Genomic DNA, 27,575 nt, shown 5'->3' with positions numbered 1-27,575 from the left:
AAAAAAAAAAAAAAAAAAAAAAAAAAAAACAGGCGGACATGGTGGCACATGTGTAATTCCAGTTACTCAGGAGGCTGACTCACAAGAATTGCTTGAACTGAGATTGTGCCACTGCATTCCGGCTTAGGGAACAGAGTGAGACTCTGTGTTTTTTAAAAAAAAAAAAAAAAAAAAAGGTCGGGTGCAGTGGCTCATGCCTGCAGGCAGATCACCTGAGGTCAGAAGTTTGAGACCAGCCTGGCCAACGCTGGCAAAACCACATCTCTACTAAGAATGTAGAGAATAAGGCAAGTGTGACAGCATAAGCCTGTAGTCCCAGCTACTTGGGAGGCTCAGGCGTGAGACTCTCTTGAACCCAGGAGGCAAAGGTTGCAGTGAGCCAAAATTGCACCACTGCCTCCAGCCTGGGCGACAGAGAAAGACTCTCACAAAAAAAAAAAAAGAAGAAGAAGAAAAGAAGGCCAGGTGCAATGGTTCACACCTGTAATCCCAGCACATGGGAGGCCGAGGTGGGCAAATCATGAGGTCAGGAGTTTGAGACCAGCCTGGCCAATATGGTGAAACCTCATCTCTACTAAAAAAGCACAAAAATTAATGTACAGGTAAAAAAAAAAAATTCTTGACATGTACAGGTAAAACAAAATTTAAAAATACAAAAATTAGCCAGGTGTGGTGGTGTGCACCTGTAGTCCCAGCTACGCAGGAGGATGAGGCAGGAGTAACGTTTGAACCCGGGAGGTGGAGGTTGCAGTGAGCTGAGATCGCACCACTGCACAGGTGTCTCAAAAAAAAGAAAACACAAAGAAGTAAAAGGAAAATAGAAGGCCAGGTGCAGTGGCATACGCCTGTTATCCCAGCACTTTGGGAGGCCGAGGCAGGCAGATCACTTGAGGTTAGGAGTTCGAGGCCAGCCTGTCAACATGGTGAAATGCCATCTCAACTAAAAACACAAAAATTAGCCGGGCGTGGTGGTGCATGACTGTAGTCTCAGCTACTCAGGAGGCTAAGACCAGAGAATTGCTTGAAAACCCGGGAGGCGGAGGTTGCAGTGAACCAAGGTTGTGCCACTGCACTCCAGCCTGGGCAATGGAGCAAGACTCCATCTTAAACAAACAAACAAAAAATAGAAAATAACTGGATGATGCAAGAGAATAGATGGGGTTGTTTAAAATAAATATAAATTATCTATAGAGGCAGTATTTATATGGATGGATAGATTCGTAAAGGAAATCCAACGTAAGTGGGGAAAGGGTAGCAAACTGACGAAGGAATAGGATTCTGTTCATAATTTATTACAAATTTATTTTTAAAGGAAATTGTCCTTATTACAATGATGTGCTTTTGACTAAAATGACTGTGAAGTATTTGAATATCCATCTACATTTTTCTATTTTCATAGAAGCAAAGCACCCAAGGTCAATCTCAATTAAAAAGGAGTAAGATGTTATTTAAGGGAATATTTTGAGTTATTTATTATATTAGCTTCTCCCTGACCCATGGACCTATTCCTGGTTAATCTTCATGAGGTGGTGGTTTTTCCTTGTTTCCTCTAGCCCTTTGCAGTCCTGGGACCACCTGGACCTGTGAGGGTCTCAGGACATGTGAATGAGAGCACAACCTTTCCCTTAGGAAAGGAAGGAATCCTTCCTGTTTATTTAGAAAGTTCAGATCCTGGGATTTTTTCCAGAATACATGCTTTTTTAAAGGTGTATGCATATTACCTCCTGCTAGAGAGAAGAGGGGGACATTTTTCATAGCACAGATCTGTGTAACTTTTGGTCTTCCCAGGGAGAATAAGTAAGATTTTTACCATATTTCAGTTTGGCTCACTCTCAGGGCTGACTAGGATTTTTCTGTTTTGACACTGGGCGGGAAACTTTATGACTGGTAACATTGTTTTCACTCTTAAAGTCCCTACTTGAAAGAGTACCCACCCCCCCACACACACCAGCATTAGAACTGCAATTAACAAATTATCAGATTAAACTGAGACTTTGGACCCCTCCTCCCTCAGAAATGGAATCAAAAGACTACTTGAAATGGTAACAAGAACTATTACTGGTTTTCGTGTTGTTAATTTTTAGCTGATAAGTGCTGCAGTTTTCATCAAGGTCTTTCATGTGGTTTTGTTAAGAAGTGAAAACAGTGCCAGCAGAGAATTTCCTTTAGTTCATGCTTGTGGCATAGATAGACAAGATCTAAAAGTTTCTCATGCCCATTACAGAAGTTCCTGTTATTTGGATATTTCATAAATGACCCATAGAATGATGTTTTAAAAGATGTGGATATAGTTGTAAGTATAAAAATATATACCCTGAATACCCCGAATCCTGAGATTCAGACAAGTTTTGTCTAATACCAGTGAATGTTGATGTCAGTCAGTAACTGGCCTTTGTACAATTGAGTAAAATAGGAAGAAAAAAATTGGAGTGGGTAGAGGGAAAGACCCAAAGAAATACTTGGCTTTAACCCCACCCAAAGGTTGCCTGATGGGCTCTAGGGTATGTCCTGATTAACTGGAGCTGATTCTGATCTCAGCTCATGAGGGATCGATAACCATTTGGCCTTCCATGGATGGCTTCAATTCAGCAAACATTTTCATAAGAAATAGTCCCTGTCTTCTGGGATGGTATAATCTTATTGGGGAGAATCTACATGGATAATTTCAACACCCCTGATTAGAACTGCAATGAAAGAGCGCTCCTGGGTAGAACCAAGTCTTAGGAAGCAGGAGCTTAGGGGTTCTGTAGCTTTGTATTTACTTCGTATTTCTTTCTTTAAAGCATTAAATTGTATCTTCCATGGGCATTTATATAAATCCAAAGACTTGTAATTATTATTGGCCACACTGATGTTAAGTTGGAAATAGTTTTATTACCAGAAGAGAACCTGGTGTATGTTCCAGATAGAACCCCTGTGGTCCTTGGGCTGCAGTAATTGGAGAACATTCTGAATACTTGTCTTCAAGGTGTTTAGAGTCAAGGCAGATTTTATACTCATGAATTTTGAGTGTTTTTCTCAGTTATCCTTTTATCCCTCCCTCCTCAAACCACAGAACCATGAAACATGCTTTTGTTATTGTTGTTCTCCTTACTTAGTATTGCCTGTAAAATCAAAATAGTTTAAGGCCAGGTGTGGTGGCTCATGCCTGTAGTCCCAGCACTTTGGGAGGCTGAGATGGGCAGATCACGAGGTCAAGAGATCAAGACTATCCTGGCCAATATGGTGAAATCCCATCTCTACTGAAAATACAAAAATTAGCTGGGTGTGGTGGCATGTGCCTGCAGTCCCACCTATTTGGGAGGCTGAGGCAGGAGGATCACTTGACCTTGGGATGCAGAGGTTGCGGTGAGCCGAGATCGTGCCACTGCACTCCAGCCTGGGGACAGAACAAGACTGTCTCAAAAAAAAAATAATAATAAATAAATAAAAATCAAAATAGTTTAGAGTAAGCAGTTAAATTACAACTCCAGCAGTTTTTCTTTAAGGGATTTGTTTCCTTCTAAGTTATATGTGCCAGCCTATCCTCTAGTGCTCTGTAGGTTTTCTGATTCTGATGCTAATGTGATGTTCTGGGAAATGTCTGTCCAAATTATTCTTCCTCTTGATCTCTGAACTCTTGCTATGAGGTCAGTCACTTCACACACTACAATGATGACAGCTCTACCAAGCCAGATGCTTATTAGTCAGAGCTTTCCAAGACCCAGCTTTGGTTTTATCAGCAAAATCCATCCTTCCCACTCCCCCATACACACACCAGTTTGAGGCTCCTCACTACCACAAAACAAAACAAAACAAAAAAACACAGCATTTGTGCAGTAGGATTTTAGTTAATCTGGTCTATCTGGCCTTTACTTTGCTGTCAAGGCCAGCTTTGTGTGTGAAGGAATGGTGTACTGCCTATGGAGCTGGAGTTGCAAGGAGATGCTTTATATTGGACCCGCCCTGAGAAAGCAAGTCTGCACAGAGTGGTTAAGATGGGGAGTATGACCTGAACCTCATGCTTTTTACATCCCATTATTCATTCTTTAATGTTCCAGGTTACTATAAATATAATTTGAAAGCATCCAGGGAAGTTTTTTTTTTTTCCCCCGACAGTCTCTGTGTGTTGCCCAGGCTTGAGTTCAATGGCACTGTCTCTGTTCACTACAGCCTCTGCCTCCCAGGATCAAGGGATTCTTGTGCCTCAGCTTCCTGAGTAGCTGGGATCACAGGCGCCCACCACCATGCCCAGCTAACTTTTGTATTTTGTAAAAGAGGTGAGGTTTTGCCATTTTGGCCAGACTGGTCTTGAACTCCTGACTTCAAGTAATCCTTACACCTCAGCCTCCCAAAGTGCTGAGATTACAGGCGTGAGCCACTGCACCTGGCCTAACTGCCAGTTTAAAAGCAATTTAGACCATGCCCCCTTTAAAAAATAAATCACATACCAAAACATTGTGGGATTCCATGAGCTAAGTGGACATTTCACCTAGTACTTTTCTTCTGCATTCATTGGCATTCTAGCGAGTCTCAAGGTTAAATTTGTCATAGTTTTCTTGTTTTAAAACTTTAGTTCTTAAAAGTCCCTTATTCCTAGTCCTAGATCCTTTCTGTTTTCAGAGTCATAGAAAACTATTAGCAAATCACTATGTTGCTGTTAAAAAAAAAAAAAAAAAAAAGTCTTAAGGTGACTTTCCTAAAAGCCAGAAGTTGGTATGATCAATTTCTTCCTTTTGTTTATTTTGCAGTATAGGTTCAGTGGCTTATAGATGATGACCAAGGGAATGTTCATTTATTAAAAACACTGGCGGGGCATGGTGGCTCACACCTGTAATACCAGCACTTTGGGAGGCTGAGGCAGGCAGATTGCTTGAGCCCAGGAGTTCAAGACCAGCTTGGGCAATATAGGGAGACCCCGTCTCTACAAAAAATTTAAAAAATTGGCCAGGCATGGTGGTATGTGCCTGTAGCTACTTGGGAGGCTGAGATAGTGAGGTGGGCTAGTGAGGCTTAAGTATGAGAGGTTGAGCCTGCAGTGAGCCATGATTGTGCTGCTGCACTCCAGCCTGGGCGACAGAGTGAGATCTTTCTCAAGAAAAAGGGGAGGGGGGAATCCTAAAGTAGTTCCTTTCAGCACTCCTTTAATAAAGGCATTTGTCAAGTAAAACCCATTTTTGGACTTGTGTCCTCATTCTTCTATGGGAAATGAAGAGTGTTTTTGTTGGTTTTTTTGAGACAGAGTCTCACTCTCTTGCCCTGCATGGAGTGCAGTGGTGCGATCTCGGCTCACTGCAACCTCCGCCTCCCGGGTTCAAGCGATTTTCCTGCCTCAGCCTCCTGAGTAGCTGGGACTACAGGTGTGTGCCGCCATGCCTGGCTAATTTTTTTTGTATTTTTCAGTACAGACAGCATTTTACCATGTTGGTCAGGCTGGTTCCGAACTCCCGACCTAATGATCTGCATGCCTTTGCCTCCCAAACTGCTGGGACTGCAGGCATAAGCCACTGTGCCCAGCCTTTTTTTTTTTTTTTTTGAGATGGAATTTTACTCTTGTTGCCCAGGCTGGAGTGCAGTGGCGTGATCTCAGTTTGCAAACTTCGCCTTCTGGGTTCAAGCGATTCCCCTGCCCCTGCCTCCCAAGTAGCTGGGATTACAGTGATGAACCACCATCCCCAGTAATTTTGTATTTTTAGTAGAGATGGGGTTTCTCCATGTTGGTCAGGCTGGTCTTGAACTCCTGACCTCAGGTGATCCGCCTGTCTTGGCCTCCCAAAGTGCTGGGATTATAGGTGTGAGCCACCATGCCCAGCTGGGTTCTTTATATTCATATACAGAGTGTGTGCACAGAAAATAAGCTGGAGAGGTTCAGTGTTAAGGAAAATCATCCAGAACTTGGAAATAAGGCAGAAGGATGACTAGATACCCTTTTATTGTCCTATTGAAGCATCATCTAACAGGCTTACCCAAGGATTATTAAACTCTCTAGGACATGGTTCTCAAAGTCTACTCCCCAAACCATCAGTGTCACTTAAGAACTTGTTAGAAATGCCACTTCTCAGGCTCCACCCAAGACCTACTAAGTAGGAAATCAGAGGTGGGGCCCAGCAGTCTGTTTTAACAAGTCCTCCAGCTGCTTCTGAGACAGCTAGTTTGAGAACTACCCTAGAGCAATGTACCTTTTTTTGACTTACTATTTATTATTTGTTAGGGCTTAGGCTTTGTGAAGTTACATGTTAATTGTAGATTTTTGCCCGTAAAAGATACAGATCATTTCTGTCAAATAGGAAAGGTTAACCCAAAGGTTATGGTTTTACTGTCCCATAGATGGTTAACTAGTTTTGTCCTTAACTTAGCAAACTTCTTTAAGAGATGGGGGTTTTGCTGTATATCGCCTAGACTAACTACAACTCTTGGGCTCAAGTGATCCTCCCATCCCAGCCTCCCACATAGTTAGGACCAAAGGCCCATAACACCATGCCTAGCTAATTTTTAAGTATTTTGTAGAGACAGGATCTCACCGTGTTGCCCAAGCTGGTCTGGAACTCCTGGCCTCAAGCCATCCTCCCACCTCAGCCTCCTGAGTAGCTGAGGACTACTGGTGCATGCACTGTCCCTGGCTCTTAGCAAAGTTATTTTAGCTTACCTCTTTTCCTCACATTCTCCTTTGAACTCGTGTTATTTCCCACTTGCTTGCAATGGAAATAACCATTTTCCATGGGGTAGAAGGGGTTCTGACTTTTTCTTTTAAAAGTTCCATATTCATTTTCTTAAAGAAATAAAAATAAGTAAATTAGTCAGTTTCCCCCCAAAAGTCTGAAATGTGTAAGACTAGAGTAACAGTTCTATTTGTTGAGAATGTAAGTGATATTGAGAAGATGGTAGGATTGTAAACCTGCCTCTCATCTGTGACATTTGGCTAGTACTGCCTAAGACACCTGTATTCAGTTGACTGTGTAGTATGCAGATCAGGGACCAATGGCTTTGCAAGCCATATAGAGCTTCTTTTGGAGGCAAGAAATTTTTTTTTTTTTTTTTTTTTAAACAGGGACTCACCTGAACCTAAACTTCCAAGGACAAAGAATTAACTCTTCTTTCATTAAACAACCTTTAGGTTGGATTTCTTGATTACTCAGAACATGGAATTTGCTTTTGTTTTTTTTCTTGTTTGGGTTTTAGGAGGCACCTAGAACAGTGTCTGTCTGGCCCAGTGTAAGCATTATGCATTAGCTTCAACTACCATTATTATTCATCTGTAAAATGGGACTAATAATAATACCCGCATTTTAAGGTTATAATGATTAGATTAGATAATAAATATAACATTTGTAGCACCCAGTAGTTAGCACATAATAGGCCATCAAATAGTATTATTTATAACACCTTAACAATAAACTAAAAAATGATCATAGTATGGAGATATGAAAATATTTTAAAATTATGCATAAAATACAGGCATCCCCAATTAAAACCGATGATTGTTTTATCTTGTTATCAAATAGTTGAGCTGCTACTCTTTTTAGTCCTGGGTTCTGTGTAAATAGAGACTACAATTGTGGGAAAGTGGCATAGAAATCAAACTAGAATGTGGAACTGCTTCACTGTTTAACCAGTTTCTTTGCAAAGGTAAACAGGAACGCTGTGTAATTCTACCACTTTCACATGTGAAATTTTCTTCTCATTTCATAGGAACCTTCAGAAACATCTGACCCAATTAGCAATTTTAGGAAATGTTAGTTCTGTTGTATAGAGTGTCTATCTGATTATCCAGTTTCCCACAGCTGCCTTTTGGGCTTATGCCTTGTTTTGAAATTTGTTTCATTGATCGTATCTCCTGTGCGATTAGGAGGCCTTTGGTGTGTTTGGGAAATGAAGCCCATGAGGATGAGTCCTGGCCCTAGGGGAAGAGGCTCAAGTAACATGTTCGTCTGTCTGCACTTGATGTGGGTATATTTGGTCCCATGGTGCTTGATGGGAACTTGATAGAAACAATGGGAAGGACACACTTCCTTCCTCCACTTTTGTGCAGTAATGACATTTCAACTTTAGAAGGCCAGTGGCCTCGTTATTTTGAAGGCAGGCCAAGAAATGTCCTAATGAGTATAAAACGTTCATTTTATCAGTGTTCTTGGGGGAGGAGTATTTATTTCATTATAGGTCACCACAGTGGTTATGTGCCTTTTTAACTATCAAGTGTCAGCTATTGCCAGAGTACTCCGTGTTCAAGATTTCTAATTACTCAGGTGCTATTGTGGAAAATATGTGTGTTTTAATAAAAATCTATTAAACCTATGTACTATAACTATAGCTGTTGTTAGGAATGAATTACATGCACATAGGGGCAGTTTTTCAAAGTTAGGACTGGGTATTTTATCCACAGCTACTCCATATAAAACTTATTGTTGGCTGGGTGCGGTGGCTCATGCCTGTGAGGCCGAGGTAGGTGAATCACCTGAGGTCAGGAGTTGGAGACCAGCCTGGCCAACATGGTGAAACCCTGTCTCTACTAATAATGCAAAAATTAACCTGGCGTGGTACCACACGCCTCCGATGCCAGCTACTCTGGAGGCTGAGCCAGGAGAATTGCTTTAACCTGGGAGGTAGAGGTTGCAGTGAGCCAAGATCGCACCATTGCACTCCAGCCTGGGTGACAAGAGCGAAACTCTGCCTCCAAAAAAAAAAGTTATTGTTAATAATTTATGGCCATATGTTTTTTAAAGAAAGTTTATAGGTACTCTTTAAGTGACATGCTTTTCCTGGAACTTTAAAAAAATGAATACAGTTATGTAATTTGAATATGGCTTTTCTTGTTTTTCTTGAAATTCTAGTAGAGACTTATTGTTTGTTTTCCAAAACTCCACTTGGCTAACGAGAATGTTATTCTTTAAGATATAGAAATTACCAAAGTTGTGTCACACGCCTATAATCCTAGCACTTTGGGAGGCCGAGGCGGGCAGATTGCTTGAGTCCAAGAGTTTGAGACGAGCCTATGCAACATAGGGAAACACCATCTCTACTAAAATCACAAAAAACTAGCCAGCCGTGGTGGCATGTGCCTGTAGTCCCAGTTACTTGGGAGGCTGAGGTGGAAGAATCACCTGAGCTTGGGAAGTTGAAGCTACAGTGAGCTGAGACTGACCACACCACTGCACTCCAGACTCTAGCTAGCCTGGGTAACTAGGGTGAGATCCTGTCTCAAAAAAAAAAGAAATTGCAAAAATTCACAGATCCCCAGTAGTCTTTGACCTCACCATGTGTACTGGCGCACGGTCTGGGCTTATTGCAACCTCCACCTTCCAGGTTCAAGTGATTCTTCTGCCACCATATCCCAAGTAACTAGGACCACAGGCACACACCACCACACCTGACTAATTTTTGTATTTTTAGTAGAGACATGGTTTTGCCATCTTGCCCAGTCTGGTTTTGAACTCCTGGCCTCAAGTGATCCACCCGCCTCAACCTCCCTAAGTGCTAGGATTATAGGCATGAGCCACTGTGCTCCACCTGAGCTCACCATAAATTCATTTGATTTATAGACTTTACATTAGGATCATTGAGAAGGAATTAAGGGCCATTAAACAAATTCAAAGTATGAAATATGAGCCAGGCATGGTGGTGCATTCCGGTAGTCTCAGCTACCCAGGAGGCTGAGACAAGAGGATTACTTGAGCTCAGGTGTTAAAGACCAGACGGGGCAGCATAGCAAGACCCCATCTCAAAATACACACACACACGCATATATATATATGAAATATGTAGATTTTTAGAAATAATGAAAGTAGGAGTTCTTTATAAAGGCTTTAAAATATCAATTCTTGAAGTAGCAATAATTTTAAAGTATCCAATTTGTGATAAATATGCCAAATATTATATGGGTAATCAGGGTCACATAAAATGTGATATACCTGTATCCTTGACTTCTGGTTGCTGAACTAACTGTATAAAAGCTGTATGTTGAACTCTGCCCCCTCATTTGTTTTTGTATGGTAATTTTTTTCCAGTTCACCCACAAATTGAGGTGAGGGTACACAAATTATTTAACCTTCCCTGACGTAGTTGAAATAGTTAAGATGCTGAAATTAAGTTGAGGTATTTAATTAAGATGCGCCTACTCTTTGTGACATAAAACAGGCTGTGGAGATAAATGCTAGGTGGTGGTGTTCTCCCACTTCATGGGATAAAACGTAGAGGGAAAGATTTTGCCTTTCTAAAAGGTCAAGATATCTGAGGTGCCGTTTTGGGAAGCCCTTACCTAAGATAATCCTAGAGGATCTCTTATATGGATGTATCATTGTCCCTGGCCTCAGCTTACCTTTCCCTGGAGAGTTCAGAGAATAAGTAAATGATCCTATATTAGAGGTGGAATGTGTCCCAGAGCCTTGTAGATAAAAAGAGGTTCTAAGAATAGGCTTCTGTTTAGTTTACTTCTCTCCATCTCTCTCTCTCTCTCTCTCTCTCTCTCTCTCTCTCTCTCTCAGAAGTTTAATTTACTTCTCTCTCTCTCTCAAACCTATCCTAGGTCTTTGGCTTTACTTGATTAAGATTTAAGAAGGAACTTCTTCAGCTTGAAACACCAGACCTTTTAAGGCATCAGACTTGTTTGTGGCAACTATTCAGAAGGAATGTATCTGTATGCATGAAGTGCAGCATAACATATTCTTTTTTTTTTTTTTTAACTTTTTTTCTTTTTCTTAGAAGAGACAATCAGTAATTTTTTTTTCTTTTTTTCAATATATTCTTTTAAAAGAATGAGCTTTAAAATCAGAATAGCTGGATGAAGTGGCTCATGCCTGTAATCCCAGCACTTTGGGAAGTGGCAGACGTGGGAGAATCACTTGAGGCCAGGAGTTTGAGACCAGGCTGGGCAACATAGAGAGACCCCATCTCTAACCAAAAAAAAAAAAAGGAAAAAAAAATTAGCTGGACGTGGTGGCATGTGACTATACTCTCAGCTGTTTAGGAGGCAGAGGTAGAAGCATCCCTTGCACCCAGGAGGTCAAAAGTACAGGGAGCCATGATCAGTCACACCACTGCACTCCAGCCTGGGTGACAGAGTGAGACCTTGTCTCAAAAAATAAAAATAAAAATCTGGAATAAATGGATTTGAATTCCTGGCTCTTCACTTATTTGTTCTATGACCTTGGGCAAGTCATTTAAATGAGTTGTGCTCTCAGGTTTGTTGTCTGTAAAACAGGAATAAAACTAGGAGTTTTAGAAGGATTAAATTAATTAATACATGCAAAGCACTTAAAAAGCTGTGTAGTAATTGGGCCGGGCACAGCAGCTCACTCCTGTAACCTTAGCACTTTGGGAGGCCAAGGCAGGTGGATTACCTGAGCTCAGGAGTTCAAGACCAGCCTGGGTAACACCGGTAAACCCCATCTCTACTAAAACACAATTAGCTGAGCAAGGCAGCGTGTGCCTGTAATCCCAGCTACTGAGGGAGGCTGAGGCAGGAGAATCACTTGAACCTGGGAGGTAGAGGTTGCAGTGAGCTGAGATCATGCTATTGCACACCAGCCTGGGCAACAGAACAAGACTCTGTCTCAAAAAACAAGAACAAACAAAAACTGCACAGTAGATAATAGATGTAGATGCTTAATAAATGTTACTAGCAGTAGTAATAGAGTTGTAGTAACAATAATTGTCATTTCTCTTGGAGTTAGGTCATTCATCTATCCCTACTGCTTTCCCATACTCCCCAAACATAGGCACACTGTTTACAAAGTTAAAACCTTTTTCTAAAATAGCGCTATTCAATAGAACTTTCTGCAATAATAGAAATGTCCAGGCCAGGCACGGTGGCTCATGCCTATAATCTCAGCACTTTGGGAGTCCAAGTCGAGTGGATCATGAGGTTAGGAGATCGAGACCATCCTGGCCAACACGGTGAAACCTTGTCTCTACTAAAAATTTAGAAATTAAGCCGGGCATGGTGGCTCATGCCTGTAATTCCAGCACTTTGGGAGGCCAAGGCATGTTGATCACTTGAGGTCAGGAGTTCAAGACCAGCCTGGCCAACATGGTGAAACCCCATCTCTACTAAAAATACAAAATTAGCTAGGTGGTGGTAGCTGTAATCCCAGCTCCTCCAGAATCGCTTGACCCGGGAGGCAGAGGTTGCAGCAAGCCGAGATCTCACCACTGCCTGCTGGATAGAGTGAGACTCTGCCTTAAAAAAAAAAAAAAAAAAAATTAGTTGGGCATGGTGGCACGTGCCTGTAATCCCAGCTACCCAGGAGGCTGAGGCAGGAGAATCGCTTGAACCTGGGAGGCGGAGGTTACAGTGAGCCAGGATCACGCCACTACACTCCAGTCTGACGACAGAGCAAGACTCCATCTCAAAGAAAAAAGAAAAGAAATGTCCTACGTCTGTGCTCTTCAGTTTGGTAACCACTGGCAACATGTGGCTAATGGTGACTGTGTTGGACAGTACAGATCTAAAGTGCCGTCTTTCCTCTAGTTTCATTATATGATATATTTTACCAACACTTTTTCAAATTATATGATATTTTTCCCCTTAAAAGATACATATTCTTTCTTTCTTTTTTTTGTTATTTTTTCTTTGAGACGGAGTCTTGCTGTTTCACTCAGGCTGGAGTGCAGTGGCGCAGTCTCAGCTCACTGCAACTCTGACTCCCAGTTTCAGAGAGTTCTCGTGCCTTAGCCTCCCAAGTAGCGGGAAATTACAGGTGTGGGCTCCTACGCCTCACTAATTTTTGTAGTTTTAGTAGAGACGGTATTTCACACCATGTTGGCCAGGCTGGTCTCAAACTCCGGACCTTAAGTGATCTGCCCCCCTCGGCCTTCCAAAGTGCTGGGATTACAGGTGTGAGCCACTGTGCCCGGCAAGAGGTATATATTCTTACATTGCATTTATAATTTCTTTAAGCCCTGTATCTCAAATCCAAATCCACATTCTAGTCTAGAAAGTTTCCATTACTACTTTGCTGAAGGCTGTGATATATTTTGTTTTTTCTTTTTTCTGTTTCATAGTACTGATAATTTCCAAGTTAGAGGCAAGAACTTGGAAGCTTTGTCTGGCATTTCACAAATTAAATAATTTTAGAGCAACAGTTGTGTTTTAACTAGACTAGTATATTACTTAGGTTTTCTAATTGGGGTAGAAGATAGATCCCCTAGGGGAGGTAAAAGTTTTTGACCAGGAACAATAAGGCTATATGAAGGACAACAGCCTCTTTAGTCACTATTCTTGTGGGATTTGAGGGTAAAGAAGACCTCAGCCAGTGTCTCAGCACTTCAGATTGATGTGGTAACTGTTGCCAGGGAAGATTTCTGGCTGGGTGAGGTAAATAATGCCTGTAATCCCAGCGCTTTGGAAGGCTGAGATAGAGGATCGCTTGAGGCCAAGAGTTCGAGAACAGCTTAAGCAACATAGCAAGACCCCGTCTCTACAGAAAATTTTTTAAATTAGTTGGATATGGTATTATGTGCCTGTGGTCTCTGCTATTCGAGCAGCTGAGGTGAGAGGATTGCTTCAGCCTGGGAAAGTCAAGGCTGCAGTAAGCCATGATTGTATCACTGCACTCTAGCCTGGGCGACAAAGCTAGACCCTGTCTGAAAATAAAGAAAGAAGGGGAGGGAAGGAGAGAAGGAAAGGAGGGAGGGAGGCAGGGAGGCAGGCTCATTTCTATGGTCAGATCCTGTGGTCTGGGATTAGTGTCGGTTTTATTTATTTTATTTTTATTTATTTATTTTTTTTGAGACGGAGTTTCACTCTTTGTTGCCCAGGCTGGAGTGCAATGGCGCGTTCTTGGCTCACTGCAACCTCTGCCTCCTGGGTTCAAGTGATTCTTCTGCCTCAGCTTCCCGAGTAACTGAGGTTACAAGCATGCGTCACCATGCCCAGCAAAATTTTTGTATTGTTACTAGAGACAGGGTTTCTCCATTTTGGTCAGGCTGGTCTCAAACTCCCGACCTCAGGTGATCCGCCCACCTCAGCCTCCCAAAGTGCTGGGATTACAGGCGTGAGTCACCATGCCCAGCCTAGTGTAGGTTTTATTAGGAAAGTATTCAAAGTAGCTGACACGGACAAGCACAGTGGCTCACATCTGTAATCTCAACACTTGGAAGGCCAAGGCGGCAGGATTGCTTGAACCCAGGAGTTTGAGACCAGCCTGGGCAACATAAGGAGACTCCATCGCTACAAAAAAATTAAAAAATTAGTAGGGTGTGGTGGTGCTTGCCTATAGTCCTGGCTATTTGGGAAGTTAAGGTGGGAGGATCCCTTGAGCCCAGGAGGTCAAGGCTGCAGTGAGCCATGATTGTGCCACTGCACTCCAGCCTGGGTAACAGCAAGACCCTACCTCAAAAAAAAAAAAAAAAAAAAAAGAAAAAAAAAAAAGAAAGAAAGGAAAAATAGTTGATGCCACTTGGTGTTCTTAGATGCTCACCCTGTAACCTTGAGAACTGGTGCCTTCTCAGTAAATCATATTGTTCCCATAAGTTAGATCACAAGAAAGACAGTTCTCTGCTCTACCTTCTCAACCTGGAGACTTTGTAAATGACACCAATAAAGCAATTTGAGCAGGGCTTTTCAAACGGCGTTCCCATAACCTGTTACTGAAAGGGGAAGCAAAGCTCTCCACCTAGATTGGAGCACCTCAACTGCTGTCAGGTTAATGTAGTGTTGGGATTCCTTCTGTTTGAGATATCCTTTGAAAATGAATCTTGCAGCTTTATTTATTTATGTTTTGAGACAGAGTCTCACTTTGTCGCCAGGCGCCAGGCTGGAGTACAGTGGCGCAGTCTTGGCTCACTGCAATCTCTGCCTCCTGGGTTCAAGCAATTCTCCTGCCTTAGCCTCCCGAGGAGCTGGGACTACAGGCACCCAGCTAATTTTTGTATTTTTTAGTAGAGATGGGGTTTCACCATGTTGGCCAGGATAGTCTCAATTTCTTGACCTTGTGATCCCCCTACCTCGGCCTCCCAAAGTGCTGGGATTTACAGGCGTGAGCCACCGCTCCCAGCCCCTGCAGCTTTAACCAAAAAGAAAAAAAAAAATTTAAAAAAATGTATTCTTGGCCGGGTGCTGTGGCTGATGCCTGTAATCCCAACACAAAATTTAGAAGGCCAAGGTAGGTGGATCATCTGAGGTCAGGAGTTTGAGACCAGCCTGACCAATATGGTGAAACCCTGTCTCAACTAAAAATACAAAAATTAGCCGGGCATGATGGCAGGTTCCTGTAATCCCAGCTACTCAGGAGGCTGAGGTGGAAGAATCACTTGAACCCAGGAGGTGGTTGAGGTTGCAGTGAGCTGAGATTGTGTAATTGCACTCCAGCCTGGGCGACACAGTGAGACTCCATCTCCAAAAAAAAAAGTATTCTGGTATTTACTGACGTGGATGTTGGGACAAGTTACTTTGGTCTTGAGTAAACTAAAGGTGACATGTAGAGTGAGGGATGGGGAGAAATAGCAGTTGTAGATTGTGGAAAAATTATGCTCCTGTTATTCCCAAAGTTTTCCAGCATAAGCCAAGCTTTGTTTTTTTCAGAATTTAGTCAGTATAGGCCAGAGGTCCAGCCTAGACGGTATTTGGTGTAAGGCTCATGGTTTCATTGGAATTCCTTCACATCAAGCCTTGAAAGTCTGCCCCATTTGTGCTAGGCTGAGGCCCTCTGGTTATGTGAAGCACATAGCTAGGGGCCTAGAGGTCCCTATGTTAACATTTGACTCACAGGACAAATCAGAATTGCATTCTGCCTCCTTTTTTACTTGTGTTCTGTAACAAGTTATTTTTAAGTTGCATCCAGACATCCAGTCTCTCTATATATTTCTCTGTGAATCCTCTACATTTTTTTTCTTTGTGACCTGTTGTTAGAGATGGGAAGGAGTGCTCATTTATTGAGCACTTACTATGTGCCAAGCATTGTGTTAGGTGCTTTAAATATACTATTTAATACTCAAAACTGCCTTATGAGATAGGTACTGTCATCCCTAATTTTAGGTGAGCAAATTATAAACATGAGAGAGGCTAAGTAACTTTCCTCTCAGATTTCTCTGTGTTAATAATAAAAGAGGTGTGAATTAGTGATGATTTTCTCTCTGACTCTCAAACCCAGTTTTCTTTTCACCTTTCCCCTGTACTTTCTAGTATTGCTTCCCCTTTTGTTACTCTTTCAGGGAAAGGTGATCTATGGAAAGCCTAACTACGGATTGTTGTGAGATCCTGAACCCTAACCATGGTGTTACTGACTTTTCCAGGCTCCTATCCTTCCCCCAAAGCTGGAGCAACTCTGGTCGTGTACAAGGACTTGCTAGTGCTGTTTGGTGGCTGGACGCGGCCAAGCCCTTATCCCCTACATCAGCCAGAGAGATTCTTTGATGAAATACATACTTATTCCCCCTCTAAAAACTGGTAAGTAACAGATAAACTCTTTAAATCTGGAAGAAAAGGCCTTAAATCAGTGGATTCTCGGTTTTTTTGTGTCAAGAGTCCTTTCGAGAATTAGATGGAAAGCTGTGAACTCTGTTCCCAGGAGAGGAAAAATGTACATATACACAGATTTTACCAACAGTTTTAGAGAGTTTATAGGAATCCTAGAACCCTGCATTTAGAGCCCTTATTCTAAAGAGAAAAAGTAGAAGAGATTTATTCCTCTTCCAAGAAAAATGAATGAGCCAGTTGAAGAACAGCGAGCTCTTCAGCTTTGGCTGCTAACACTCCAGGAGTGCTATAGATCCAGATGGTTTCTTACTCCTGACTGTGTCTCCAAGACAATTCCTGTGTCTGAATTGTTTTTCAAACGTATATGTTTTAATGACAGCAGCTGCTGTTTCTTGTAATGGAATACTTAGTACATGGTGCTCGTTAGCTGTTACTGATCAGGACCATAGACAGGTAGCAGGTAGCAAGTGGTGCTCTGTCAGCAAACCAGGCCAAAGCAGCCAAGAAGCCATGACCCTGTCCCTTGTCATCGTCTTCTTATCTCTCTCCCTCCAGACCATTTACATTCCGAGTTTGAAACTGAAGATAACTTTAAGCAAACTTTTGCCAAGTTTGTAGGAAAGGCATAAATACCTCATACCATTTATTAGCCCAACAAATCTCTGCTGAAGCTGATAGGATTATCACTTTACATGGATGCCTACTCACTGTTTTTCACCTCAAACACATAAAGTGTGTGGTGCTGACTTCTTGGCTTCCTCCTGTCTTTTTACATTAGGTGGAACTGCATTGTGACAACCCATGGGCCACCTCCCATGGCTGGCCACTCCTCCTGTGTGATAGATGATAAAATGATTGTCTTTGGTGGCTCTTTAGGATCCCGGCAAATGTAAGTACATTTGGTTTGTTCCATATGAGCCCAAAGGTAAATACTGCTGGGAATAACAGGTTAAAAATGTGAATTAGGGGCCAGGCAGGGTGGCTACGCCTGTAATCCCAGCCCTTTGGGAGGCCAAGGTGGGTGGATCACCCGAGGTCAGCAGTTCCAGACCAGCTTGATGAACATGGCAAAACTCCATCTCTACTAGAAATACAAAATTTAGCAGGGCGTGGTGGTGCACGCCTGTAGTCCCAGTTAGGAGGCTAAGCCAGAAGAATTGCTTGAACCTGGGAGGTGGCAGTTGCAGTGAGCCAAGATCTTGACATTGCACTCTAGCCGGGGCAACAGATCAAGACCCGTCTCAAGAAAAAAAAAACAAAAGTGAGTTAGGGTCAGTATTCCTGAGCATGGCTCTAATTAATCCAGTTAGTTACCTCATCCTAGCATTCTGTTCTTTGATCCCTTAATCACAGACCAATAAGTTAGGAAATTTGATCTATAAAATCATAGTTGTGGCTGTCCACGGTAGCTCATGTCTGTAATCCCAGCACTTTGGGAGGCCGAAGCAGGCAGGTCACAAGATCAGGAGTTCGAGACCAGCCTGGTCAGCATGGTGAAACCTCGTCTCTACTAAAAATACAAAAAATTAGCCGGGCATGGTGGTGCGTGCCTGTAAACCCAGCTATCTGGGAGGCTGAGGCAGGAGAATTGCTCAAACCCAGGAAGCAGAGGTTGCAGTGAGCCGAGATCACACCACTGCACTCCAGCCTAGATGACAGAGTAAGACTCTGTCTCAAAAAAAAAAAAAAAAATATTTGTATTGCATCTCTTTGACACAGAGTTTTATTTAGTGGGATCAAATTCTGATGGAACTTCTGCCTTGCCTGCTGTACTGTGCCTACAGAAGGCCAACTTCCAAGAAACTGAGTGCTTTTACTTATTGTATTACCCAGCTCTTACCCTTTTGGGCTTTAGAGGAGGAGCGGGGAGATTGATAGGACAAGTGGCAATAGTGGGCCCTCCAAATGTGATGGATTGGTTGAACCACCTGTAAAGGGCATGGAAAGAAAGAAAGAAGGAAAGAAAAGAAAACAAAAAGGCTGGGCACGGCGCCTCACGCCTGACACAGTTTTCTTGCTCCTACCCAATCCACAATGCATCCCTTTTTTTTTTTTTTTAATTCTCCTGCCTCCGCCTCCTAAGTAGCTGGGATTACAGGCACCTACCACCACGACCAGCTAATTTTTGTAATCCCAGCACTTTGGGAGGCTGAGACAGGCGAATCACTTGATGTCAGGAGTTTAAGACCAGCCTGGCTGACATGGTGAAGCCGCATCTCTATTCAAACTACAAAAATTAGCAGGGCATGGTGGCAGGCGCCTGTAATCCCAGCTACTCAGGAGGCTGAGGCAGGAGAATTAAAAAAAAAAAAGGGGGGTGGGGAGGGATGCATTATGGATTGGGCAGGAGCAAGAAAACTGTGTCAGGTGTGACACTTCTGTGAGGTCATTCTCCCTACCTCCTGTCCTCTCCACTTCTGGCCATAACTGTTCAGCTCAAGCCGTAGCCAAGAGCCAGAGCATTCCATCTGTATCACTGTCTGTCTGATTCAGTGGTAAAAGCAGTCGTGGTCATTCTCACTGTGCTCTGAAGTAGAAGTTGATGAGCTGTCAGCAGCAAGACTGTCCCACTCCTGTCCTCCCTTAGGGTATTTTCATCTTCATACTTTAAAACAGTTCTGGAGAGAGATGATAGGAGCTACTCTCCCAATGACAGAGTTTAGGATTTCAGATGTTAGAACTATTATTCCTGTATTCCTGTGTGTGAATCAATGACCTTAAATGACCATAAAAGAGATGCTGCCATCCAGGAGTCTGTCCTTGTCTTGTTTGTCCCTTGAGGGTTAGAGATGCCAGTTTGTCCTTGATAAAACTGCAGCTTTCATTAGCCACTGTAAAATTACTTTTTGTAGCCAGAATCGATAAAGCTTTTAACTCCTGGACAATGATTAAGCTGGCTTTTGAATCATTTTTTTCTCTTCCTTGAGGTTTTTGCTTTCGAAAGACTATAGCTTGACCAGTATCTATTTCCTGCTGTCACCAATTAACCATTTTTTTACTCATCTGCTTTTACTTTAGTTAATGGATGGTTACAAAATCATCATCTCATCAGGTACTAGTTTGGGGATGCAGACATGGCTCAGATGAGGCCTTGTGGAAAGAGCAGAGGGAATGTCTCAGGATGACTGCTAGGGAAAGTAGGGGAAGAAAAATACAGTGTAAGTGCTAACTAGGACCATAACACTTTGCTGGGCATCTTTATAAAGGTCCCTTCATTATTATCAGCTCTCCAGAGTAGTAACAGTATTTTCATTTTATAGATAAGGCCAGAGTTAGAGAAAATTAAGTGACTTGTTCAGGGAACAGAGCTGGGATTCAGCAACATGGTCTTTCTGGTTCTGAAGGCCCTGAGCTCTGAATAGGCCATCTCTAAAACCTCCTCCAGCCCACACAGTCTGTGAAAGTAAAAATGGTGCAAGTTTGCCAGATGGGCACAGGCATGAGGAACTCCCCTGCCACCACTGTGGTCCCTGGGAGCTCCTAACTCCCTTTATCCTTCTGTCCTTGATTCACAGGAGCAATGATGTCTGGGTCCTTGACCTTGAGCAGTGGGCGTGGTCCAAGCCGAACATCTCCGGCCCCAGTCCTCATCCTCGAGGTGGCCAATCTCAGGTGCTCAGGAATTAAAATAACTATTCAGCAAACACTGTAGCATCTTTCAGTTAGGACGGGAGAGGGAGGAGGGAGTCAGGTAAGATGCCAATATGCACTAAGCCAAAGAAAATGTGTCATTCTTTTTTATTGGTATTTATTTTTCAACTACTGATGGGTCATATTATTGATAGCGGTTTTATATTATGCTCCTTCCCAAAGCATTTACTTTGCTGTGTCATTTCGCAGGAGAATCCTGCATTTTACATGGTTGACATCCATGTTAATATTTGATCAACAAAGAATGTATCCTTTCAGGTGATCTATCAGCAGTTTGTTCACAGGGATCAGAATTGGCATGTTTTTAGGAGAATAGGGAGGTTATGGTAACTAGAACATTCCCATTAGGGAGCTAGGTAGGCTATTTTCATATACCGGTGAAGCATAGAAAGTCAGAAACCTGTGTCTTTGTAGGTTTATTTTCAATGTCTTCCCTTCCCCAGATTGTCATAGATGATGCAACTATCTTAATCCTCGGAGGGTGTGGCGGTCCCAATGCTGTGAGTATTGCTTCTGTGGCATTCCCATGTGCATGCTGCTAAGTATTTAAAACCTGTTTCCCCTGTCTTATTTTGTAGGAGTATACAGGACTATTTCCATGGCATTTTAATTTTGGGAATGCTTTTTGGGTATAGGCTTTGTATTTTCTGACCTTTGTTTCTGGTTTTTTTTTGTTTTGTTTTTTTGTTTGTGTTTTTTTTTTTTAGGGTTGGGGGATCCTTTTCATCAGAGATAGTTGTCTCTTTAATATTCATATCTGTATTCTTCCTATTCCTATTTCCTCTTTAAGCTGTATGGTTTATTGCTATCATTTTTCCAAAGGGGAGAGGGCAGTGGGACAAAAAAGCAGGTTGATAACTGCCCGAGCTCACACAGAATCTAAGAATGCAGATTCAGAAAGACATGGGTGGATATGTCTTCTTTATCCTTCCTTCAACCCCCAGTACGCACACATAACACTATGGGCAAGAGTCAAAACCACTTACAGTTGATTCATGGGTCACAAGCACAATGCCATGTGCTAAGCCAGTGGTAATATGTGATGAATGAAAACATACATGGACGCATGCACAACTGAATAATTAACTGAGGATTTTGCTAGTCCTTCTCAAGAGCCCATATCCTTTCAAGACCAGACAGGACAGATTTGAGACTGCAGCTGTGTGTGTGTGTTTTGGAACACATATCACACCTGACTCCTCCTACTGGTTTTTCTCTTACAGTTGTTCAAGGATGCTTGGTTGTTGCACATGCATTCAGGTCCTTGGGCCTGGCAGCCACTCAAGGTAGAAAATGAAGAGCATGGGGCCCCAGAACTGTGGTGTCATCCAGCTTGCCGGGTAAGCAGGGAGCTGTCAGGCCAGCAGGAGGACAGGTCCTCAATTGGAAAACCAAATTACTTTGTCAGGTTTCAAAGAAATTTGTACAAAAATAGAAAACACCTTGGTATCACAAAAGAGGTGAACATTAGCCATAGCTCCTTTGGCATTTTTCACTAAATGGGAAAACTTATGGGGGCCCCACTCATTTGGTAAGTCCCAACTATAAGCATCTGTTTGTCTGTGAAACTTTCCCTGGAGTCCTTCTCCTTCTAACAAAAACTGATCGTTCCCTTCACCCCACCCATTCTATAAACATAACTCTAATAACAGCATATGTCACACAAAGCAAGAATTGTTCTCATGTCTGACTTCTAGCCTAGACAGCAGACTACATCCTTTTCATCTTCATATCTCAGGTACCTACAAAATGCCAGGCACATTGCAGATGCTCATGATAAAATGTTTAACAGTTGAATGAACAATCAGAATCATAGAAGAGTCTGTGAGCACTGGTCCTTTGTCTTCCAGGTGGGACAGTGTGTGGTGGTCTTCAGCCAGGCTCCTAGTGGGAGAGCCCCACTCAGCCCCAGTTTGAACTCTCGCCCATCACCTATCAGTGCCACTCCTCCAGCTCTAGTTCCCGAAACCCGCGAGTACCGCTCTCAGTCTCCAGTAAGAAGCATGGATGAAGCTCCTTGTGTTAATGGCCGATGGGGAACACTGAGACCCAGGGCTCAAAGGCAGACTCCTTCGGGTTCCCGGGAAGGGAGCCTTTCCCCAGCCAGAGGAGATGGCTCTCCTATCCTCAATGGTGGGAGTTTGTCTCCAGGAACAGCAGCTGTGGGTGGCTCTTCTTTGGACAGTCCTGTACAGGCAGTATCCCCAAGTACTCCATCTGCTGCTGAAGGATGTGACCTAAAAATGGGACTTTCTTTGGCCCCCCGACGAGGATCACTACCAGATCAGAAAGATCTGAGATTAGGATCCATAGATCTGAATTGGGATCTGAAACCTGCTTCCAGTAGCAATCCCATGGATAGCATGGACAACAGGACAGTTGGGGGAAGTATGAGACACCCTCCTGAACAGACAAATGGTGTGCATACCCCACCTCACGTGGCCAGTGCCCTTGCAGGGGCTGTCTCCCCAGGTGCCCTGCGTCGGAGTCTGGAAGCCATCAAAGCGATGTCCTCCAAAGGCCCCTCGGCCTCTGCAGCACTAAGTCCTCCTCGTGGGTCTTCTCCAGGCTCTCCTGGGAGCCAGAGCTTGAGCAGTGGAGAAACAGTGCCCATCCCTCGTCCAGGGCCAGCCCAAGGAGATGGACATTCCTTACCTCCCATTGCCCGCCGCCTGGGCCACCACCCTCCACAGTCCCTAAATGTTGGCAAACCCCTATACCAGAGTATGAACTGCAAGCCCATGCAAATGTACGTGCTGGACATTAAAGACACCAAGGAGAAGGGGCGGGTCAAATGGAAAGTATTTAATAGCAGTTCTGTGGTCGGACCTCCTGAAACCAGCCTGCATACCGTGGTACAAGGCAGGGGTGAACTCATCATATTTGGAGGACTCATGGACAAGAAACAGAATGTGAAGTACTATCCAAAAACAAACGCTTTGTACTTTGTACGAGCAAAGAGATAATGTGTTCTAAACCCCTTTCCTTTTCTGTGGCTTTTAATTTGGAATTTTCCAATGTGTAAGCATTTGGACTAAGAATGGGAAAACAAAATTACTCCCAGAAGCCAAAACTGTTTCATTCCCAACCGAAGTCACTCCAGGCTGGGATCAAATCTCCATTAAGAAAAAAAATTATATATAAATATAAATATATATATATTATATAGCCAACTCTGTTTACAAAAAGGGAGAGATCTCCATCCTGGTTCAGATAAAATTGTTGCTGTGTTTTAGCAGGGGCTGTGCTGCCTTTTTCTACTTTGCTGGTAACTAGACCAAGAAGTTAGGGAACAGACTAACTAACATCAGTAACTTTCCAAAAGAAGCTGAAGAGCCCCCCTGTAAATCTTTATGTTGCCTTCTTGGAGTTAAAAAATGAAAGGGCATATGTAAGTTGCAAAGGTGGAGGTTTTTGGACTCATGCTTCAGGTGCTGGCAGGGTAAAAGTAACTGTTCTTCCCCTTCTCTTAAAACCACAGAGGACCTGTGACAACTCTGCAGAAATGCCAATGCCTGACCCCTTTCTGCCCTTTATGGCCGAGGAAAGTTACCCAACAAGGGATTTTATTCCACATTTGTGTGCCAGGTCATCGTGAAATAATGTTGATGCAGCCGACCTCTGAAAGCCTAGTGTCCATTGGTCTTTGGAGGGCTTCTTAACGTGTCTCAGAAAACATTTTGTGTTTGATAGTGGAAATTTCTGACAATCAATTGTATTTGGTTGCAAGTTGCCAAAAAACATATTTATTCTTCTTTTTCTTCTCTTAGCACATGGTACTTGGAAACTGCCTTTTCCATGCACTTACAGGCTGCTTTTTCCCTTTATCTTTTTTTTTTTTTTTTTTTTTTTTTGGCATATGTGGATTTTTTTTTTTTTTTTGAGTCCTAAAACCTTCTCACTTTCTGTTTATTTTTCAAAGCTCAGGTGCCTACAGAAATCAGAAGCTTTTTTATTTTTAAGATGGAGTTTTGTTCTTATCTCCCAGGCTGGAGTGCAGTGGCGCGATCTCGGCTTACTGCAACCTCCACCTCCTGGGTGCAAGTGATTCTCCTGCATCAGCCTCCTGAGTAGCTGGGATTACAGGCATGCACCACCATGCCCAGCTAATTTTCTATTTTTAGTAGAGACAGGGTTTCTCCATGTTGGTCAAGCTGGTCTCAAACTCCTAACCTCAGGTGATCTGCCAGCCTTGGCCTCCCAAAGTGCTGGGATTATAGGTGTGAGCCACCACACCCGGCCCAGAAATCAGAACCTTCTTAGAAATACTTGTGGAACCCTTTCCCTGGTGTCACTAGGAGGGAATTCTAAGATGCCAATATTGTGAGAAATCTTTAAAGCATCAAAAGATACTGTTTTTTCGCAATGGGCTTGTTTTTACTTCCAAAGCACATTGAGCATCCTCATCCCATATTTGTAGAATGTGGAAATTGATTCTGGAAGGGAATTCCAATAACAGTTCTTTTTAGAAATTTTTTTTTCCTTGTTGTGACAAACATTCCTCTTCCTGGCTGTTGGCAGGTGATGGAGTTGAGAATCATGTACTTGACTTCTTGACGCATGGCTGACCTCAGGAACAGCTCCATCCTTTGCGCTTGTCTTGTTCATGTGTCACTCAAATAGGCCCTGGGTTTTTACTTTCACTTCATTTCTGAGATTAACGTATAACGAACTAGAGCATTTCTTTGCTTGATACAGAAAGTTGCTAGTCTCAGCCATGGCCTGGGCATAGGAGATGTCAAAATAAGTTTATTTCAAATGGCACCATTTAAATAGGGATTTTTGGTGATGTCTCATCAGTGGAAAGAGGATTCTTGTTTTGCCCTTAGGATTTAAACCTCAAAACATCACCTTTCCCGCCCTGACACTCCCCTTTTTCTTACTAGCGTTTCTCAGGCACAAGCCTACTGCAGCTGGTCCTGGGTCCTGGTTTTCAGCCAGCATCTAGCAGCCTAAGTGCACCGATAAGTGTATTTTCTCCCGTTACATCATGCTGAATCCCTTCCCTTAGCCATTAGCTTTTACGATGCTGTCTTGGTAGGAAAGCCACCCTGGTGCCAAGCCTAGCTTGTGGGGAGAGGTATGTGTTCCAGAAACTGCTCTCTGTTCCCTTCAATAAGGAAACGACTTGCGTCTACTTACGCGGCATCCAACTACTCGGAGCTCCGCACTTTCCTGACTTTCGGGCTCTGGCTCTGTTGCCAGTCCTTGCTTGGCAAAGACCATGTGGGGTCCTTATTTACAAGGGAAAGCTGGGCCAGAAGGTTAGCAAGTCAGGTGTTCCCACTGTTGCCGTACCTCGTGTAGGACATTGTGTCTGTGCATGGACAGTGCCTCCAAACTCAGTAGTTCCTATCTAAAGTATATTAGGAACCTGAAAGTTCAGAATCTCAACCTTATAGTCTTTCCCTTAGTCCTGTGGCCTTCCTAAGCCAGCCTTTAACGTGTTGATTCCTTCCACTTCCCCCAAGTAGGCAGGCAACAGAGATGTCGACTGTCTTAGAAAGTAATCTGGTTCCTCTGAACTCCATTGAATTCCAGTATGACCCAACTGACTGGAACTAGACTTGTTTGCTTACAGATTTTTAAGAAAAATCTACCTTGTCTGCCCCCATCGTTGTTGGTTGTGGTAGCTCCTGGGCCCTGTGGGCGTGTACCATGGGAAAGTGACTCAACACAGTGAAGGTGATTGTCTCCTCCGGCCTCCTGAAGCCACCTGTGCAGTGGAACTTGAGGCGTCTGAGCTGAGGTGAGCATTTCCACAACGCCGTGGATGCTGCGGTCAGATCAGATGTGGACCATGACTCCATTTTTCGCATGATACCAATTTTGTCTTAAAATTCACTGAAAAAAAAATGAGGCTAAATGTTTTTGTTACCCCTCAGGAACACCTGAAGCAGATATTTATCAGTATGTAAGTATTTAAGATTCATTTTGTTTCTACTTGAAGCTTTAACCCCTTCCGTTCCTGCAAGTGTGCCTTTTGAGAGCTCCCATGTCCCAGTGACTTACCGGCCACCTTGTTGACCTTATGTAAGAATTTTAGTCTCTCCCTACCCTCTTGGACAGAGTTTCCTGTTCTGTCATTTCACAGGTTATGCAGCAGAGAGGGTTCTGTGTTTTCATTCGTATTTCCACCCTTTACTTGGTTGGTGGACTCCACAACTCCAACCTGCCCCCACACTTTGGGAGCACAAATTTGGTGTCGAAACAAGCTTAAGTTTCATTTTAGGGCAATACTGTGCTTAGTCTCCTCCCAGCCCTCTGTGGATTGATTTGATTTTAATGTTCAAGTTTTATAGCAAGAGCTGAAAACCATGAACTATTCTGGGAACTGTGTTGGAATTCTAAAATAAAAGAGGAGGAGGAAGAAGAAAAGCAACCTAGGAAGTCTTGACTTTGGAGGACAGAAAGCCACCAGCCAATGGAGAACAAAGAGATGCTTCCCTTTCCTTTCACCTTGTCGCTCTGGGTTTCCTTCTGCTTCACTCTTTTTCTTCCCCTTAAAAGTGGTATTCCTGGTTGGTCTGTCTGTCTTGTCCTTGTCCTTGTGGTGATCCTGGCATGGTGATGTGCTCTGCTTTGCATTTTCCGTGGTCTCTTAACGAGCGTAGAAGTCAGTGGGGAGGATGTAAACATGCCTGGGGGTAAGGAACTTGACCTTCCAGGCCTGCATACCATGTAGCCTCTCCATGAACTGCAGAAGGCATGTTCTGCATGGTTACCAGTAATTGGCTCCCTCTCACCATGTTCACTGTCAAATGAGAGCGAACTTTAGGTGTTGGCTCCATTGTACTCTCTACTCGCTCTGCTCCCCTCCCTCCAACCAGGGTTCATGTCAGTGCACACCCCATGTGCCCTGGCGAAGCTGGTGCTGTGAGTGATGCTTCCCATACAACTCAGGGATGCCGGGTGGCTTACCCTGAGATAGTCATTTTAGGCACATAACAGTGTAGGAATGAAAAATGGATTTCATTGATATTTAAATCTCTGTCAATTTTGTTTTTTGTTAATGTTTTCCCCTGATGACTTTTTAGCAATTTAACAAATAAAGTAAAATGGACAATTGTCTTAACTGTTTCATTAGCAAACAAAAAAATAAGAGGTCTGGTCGGGCGTGATGGCTCACGCTTATAATCCCAGCACTGGGAGGCCGAGGCGGGCGGATCATGAGGTCAGGAGTTCGAGACCAGCCTGGGCAACACAGTGAAACCCTGTCATTACCAAAAATACAAAAATTATCTGGGTGTGTTGGCAGGTGCCTGTAGTCCCAGCTACTCGGAGACTGAGGTAGGAGAATCGCTTGAACCCAGGAGGCGGAGGATGCAATGAGCCAAGATTACACCACTGCAGTCCAGCCTGGGCAACAGAGTTAGACTTTGTCTCAAAAAAAGAAATGTTGAACACAGTGGCTCATGCCTGTAATCCCACTACTTTGGGAGGCTGAGACAGGAGGATCACTTAGGCCAGGAGTTTGAGACCAGCCTGGGAAATATAATGAGACCCTGTCTCTATGGAAAAAAAAAAAAAAAAA

At 43.2% G+C, this 27,575-nt stretch overlaps 1 protein-coding gene across 1 annotated transcript in view; it reads left to right on the top strand.

Moving 5' to 3' along the window:
• Positions 1-23,657, top strand: part of FBXO42 (F-box protein 42) — a 97,498-nt gene extending 73,841 nt beyond the window's left edge. The window contains exons 5-10 of the mRNA XM_032300535.1: positions 16,207-16,360; positions 17,169-17,279; positions 19,906-20,002; positions 20,485-20,541; positions 21,265-21,381; positions 21,892-23,657. Of these exons, the coding sequence (XP_032156426.1) occupies positions 16,207-16,360; positions 17,169-17,279; positions 19,906-20,002; positions 20,485-20,541; positions 21,265-21,381; positions 21,892-23,007 (1,652 nt within the window). The 3' untranslated portion in view covers positions 23,008-23,657. The remainder of the gene's footprint in view (positions 1-16,206; positions 16,361-17,168; positions 17,280-19,905; positions 20,003-20,484; positions 20,542-21,264; positions 21,382-21,891) is intronic.
• The last annotated feature ends 3,918 nt before the right edge of the window (positions 23,658-27,575 follow it).

This window comes from Sapajus apella, unplaced genomic scaffold (genome assembly GCF_009761245.1).
Source record: "Sapajus apella isolate SASKATOON/1434 unplaced genomic scaffold, GSC_monkey_1.0 scaffold43, whole genome shotgun sequence".
Classification (NCBI taxonomy): Eukaryota; Metazoa; Chordata; class Mammalia; order Primates; family Cebidae; genus Sapajus; species Sapajus apella.
This window is presented reverse-complemented; position numbering and strand designations above follow the sequence as displayed.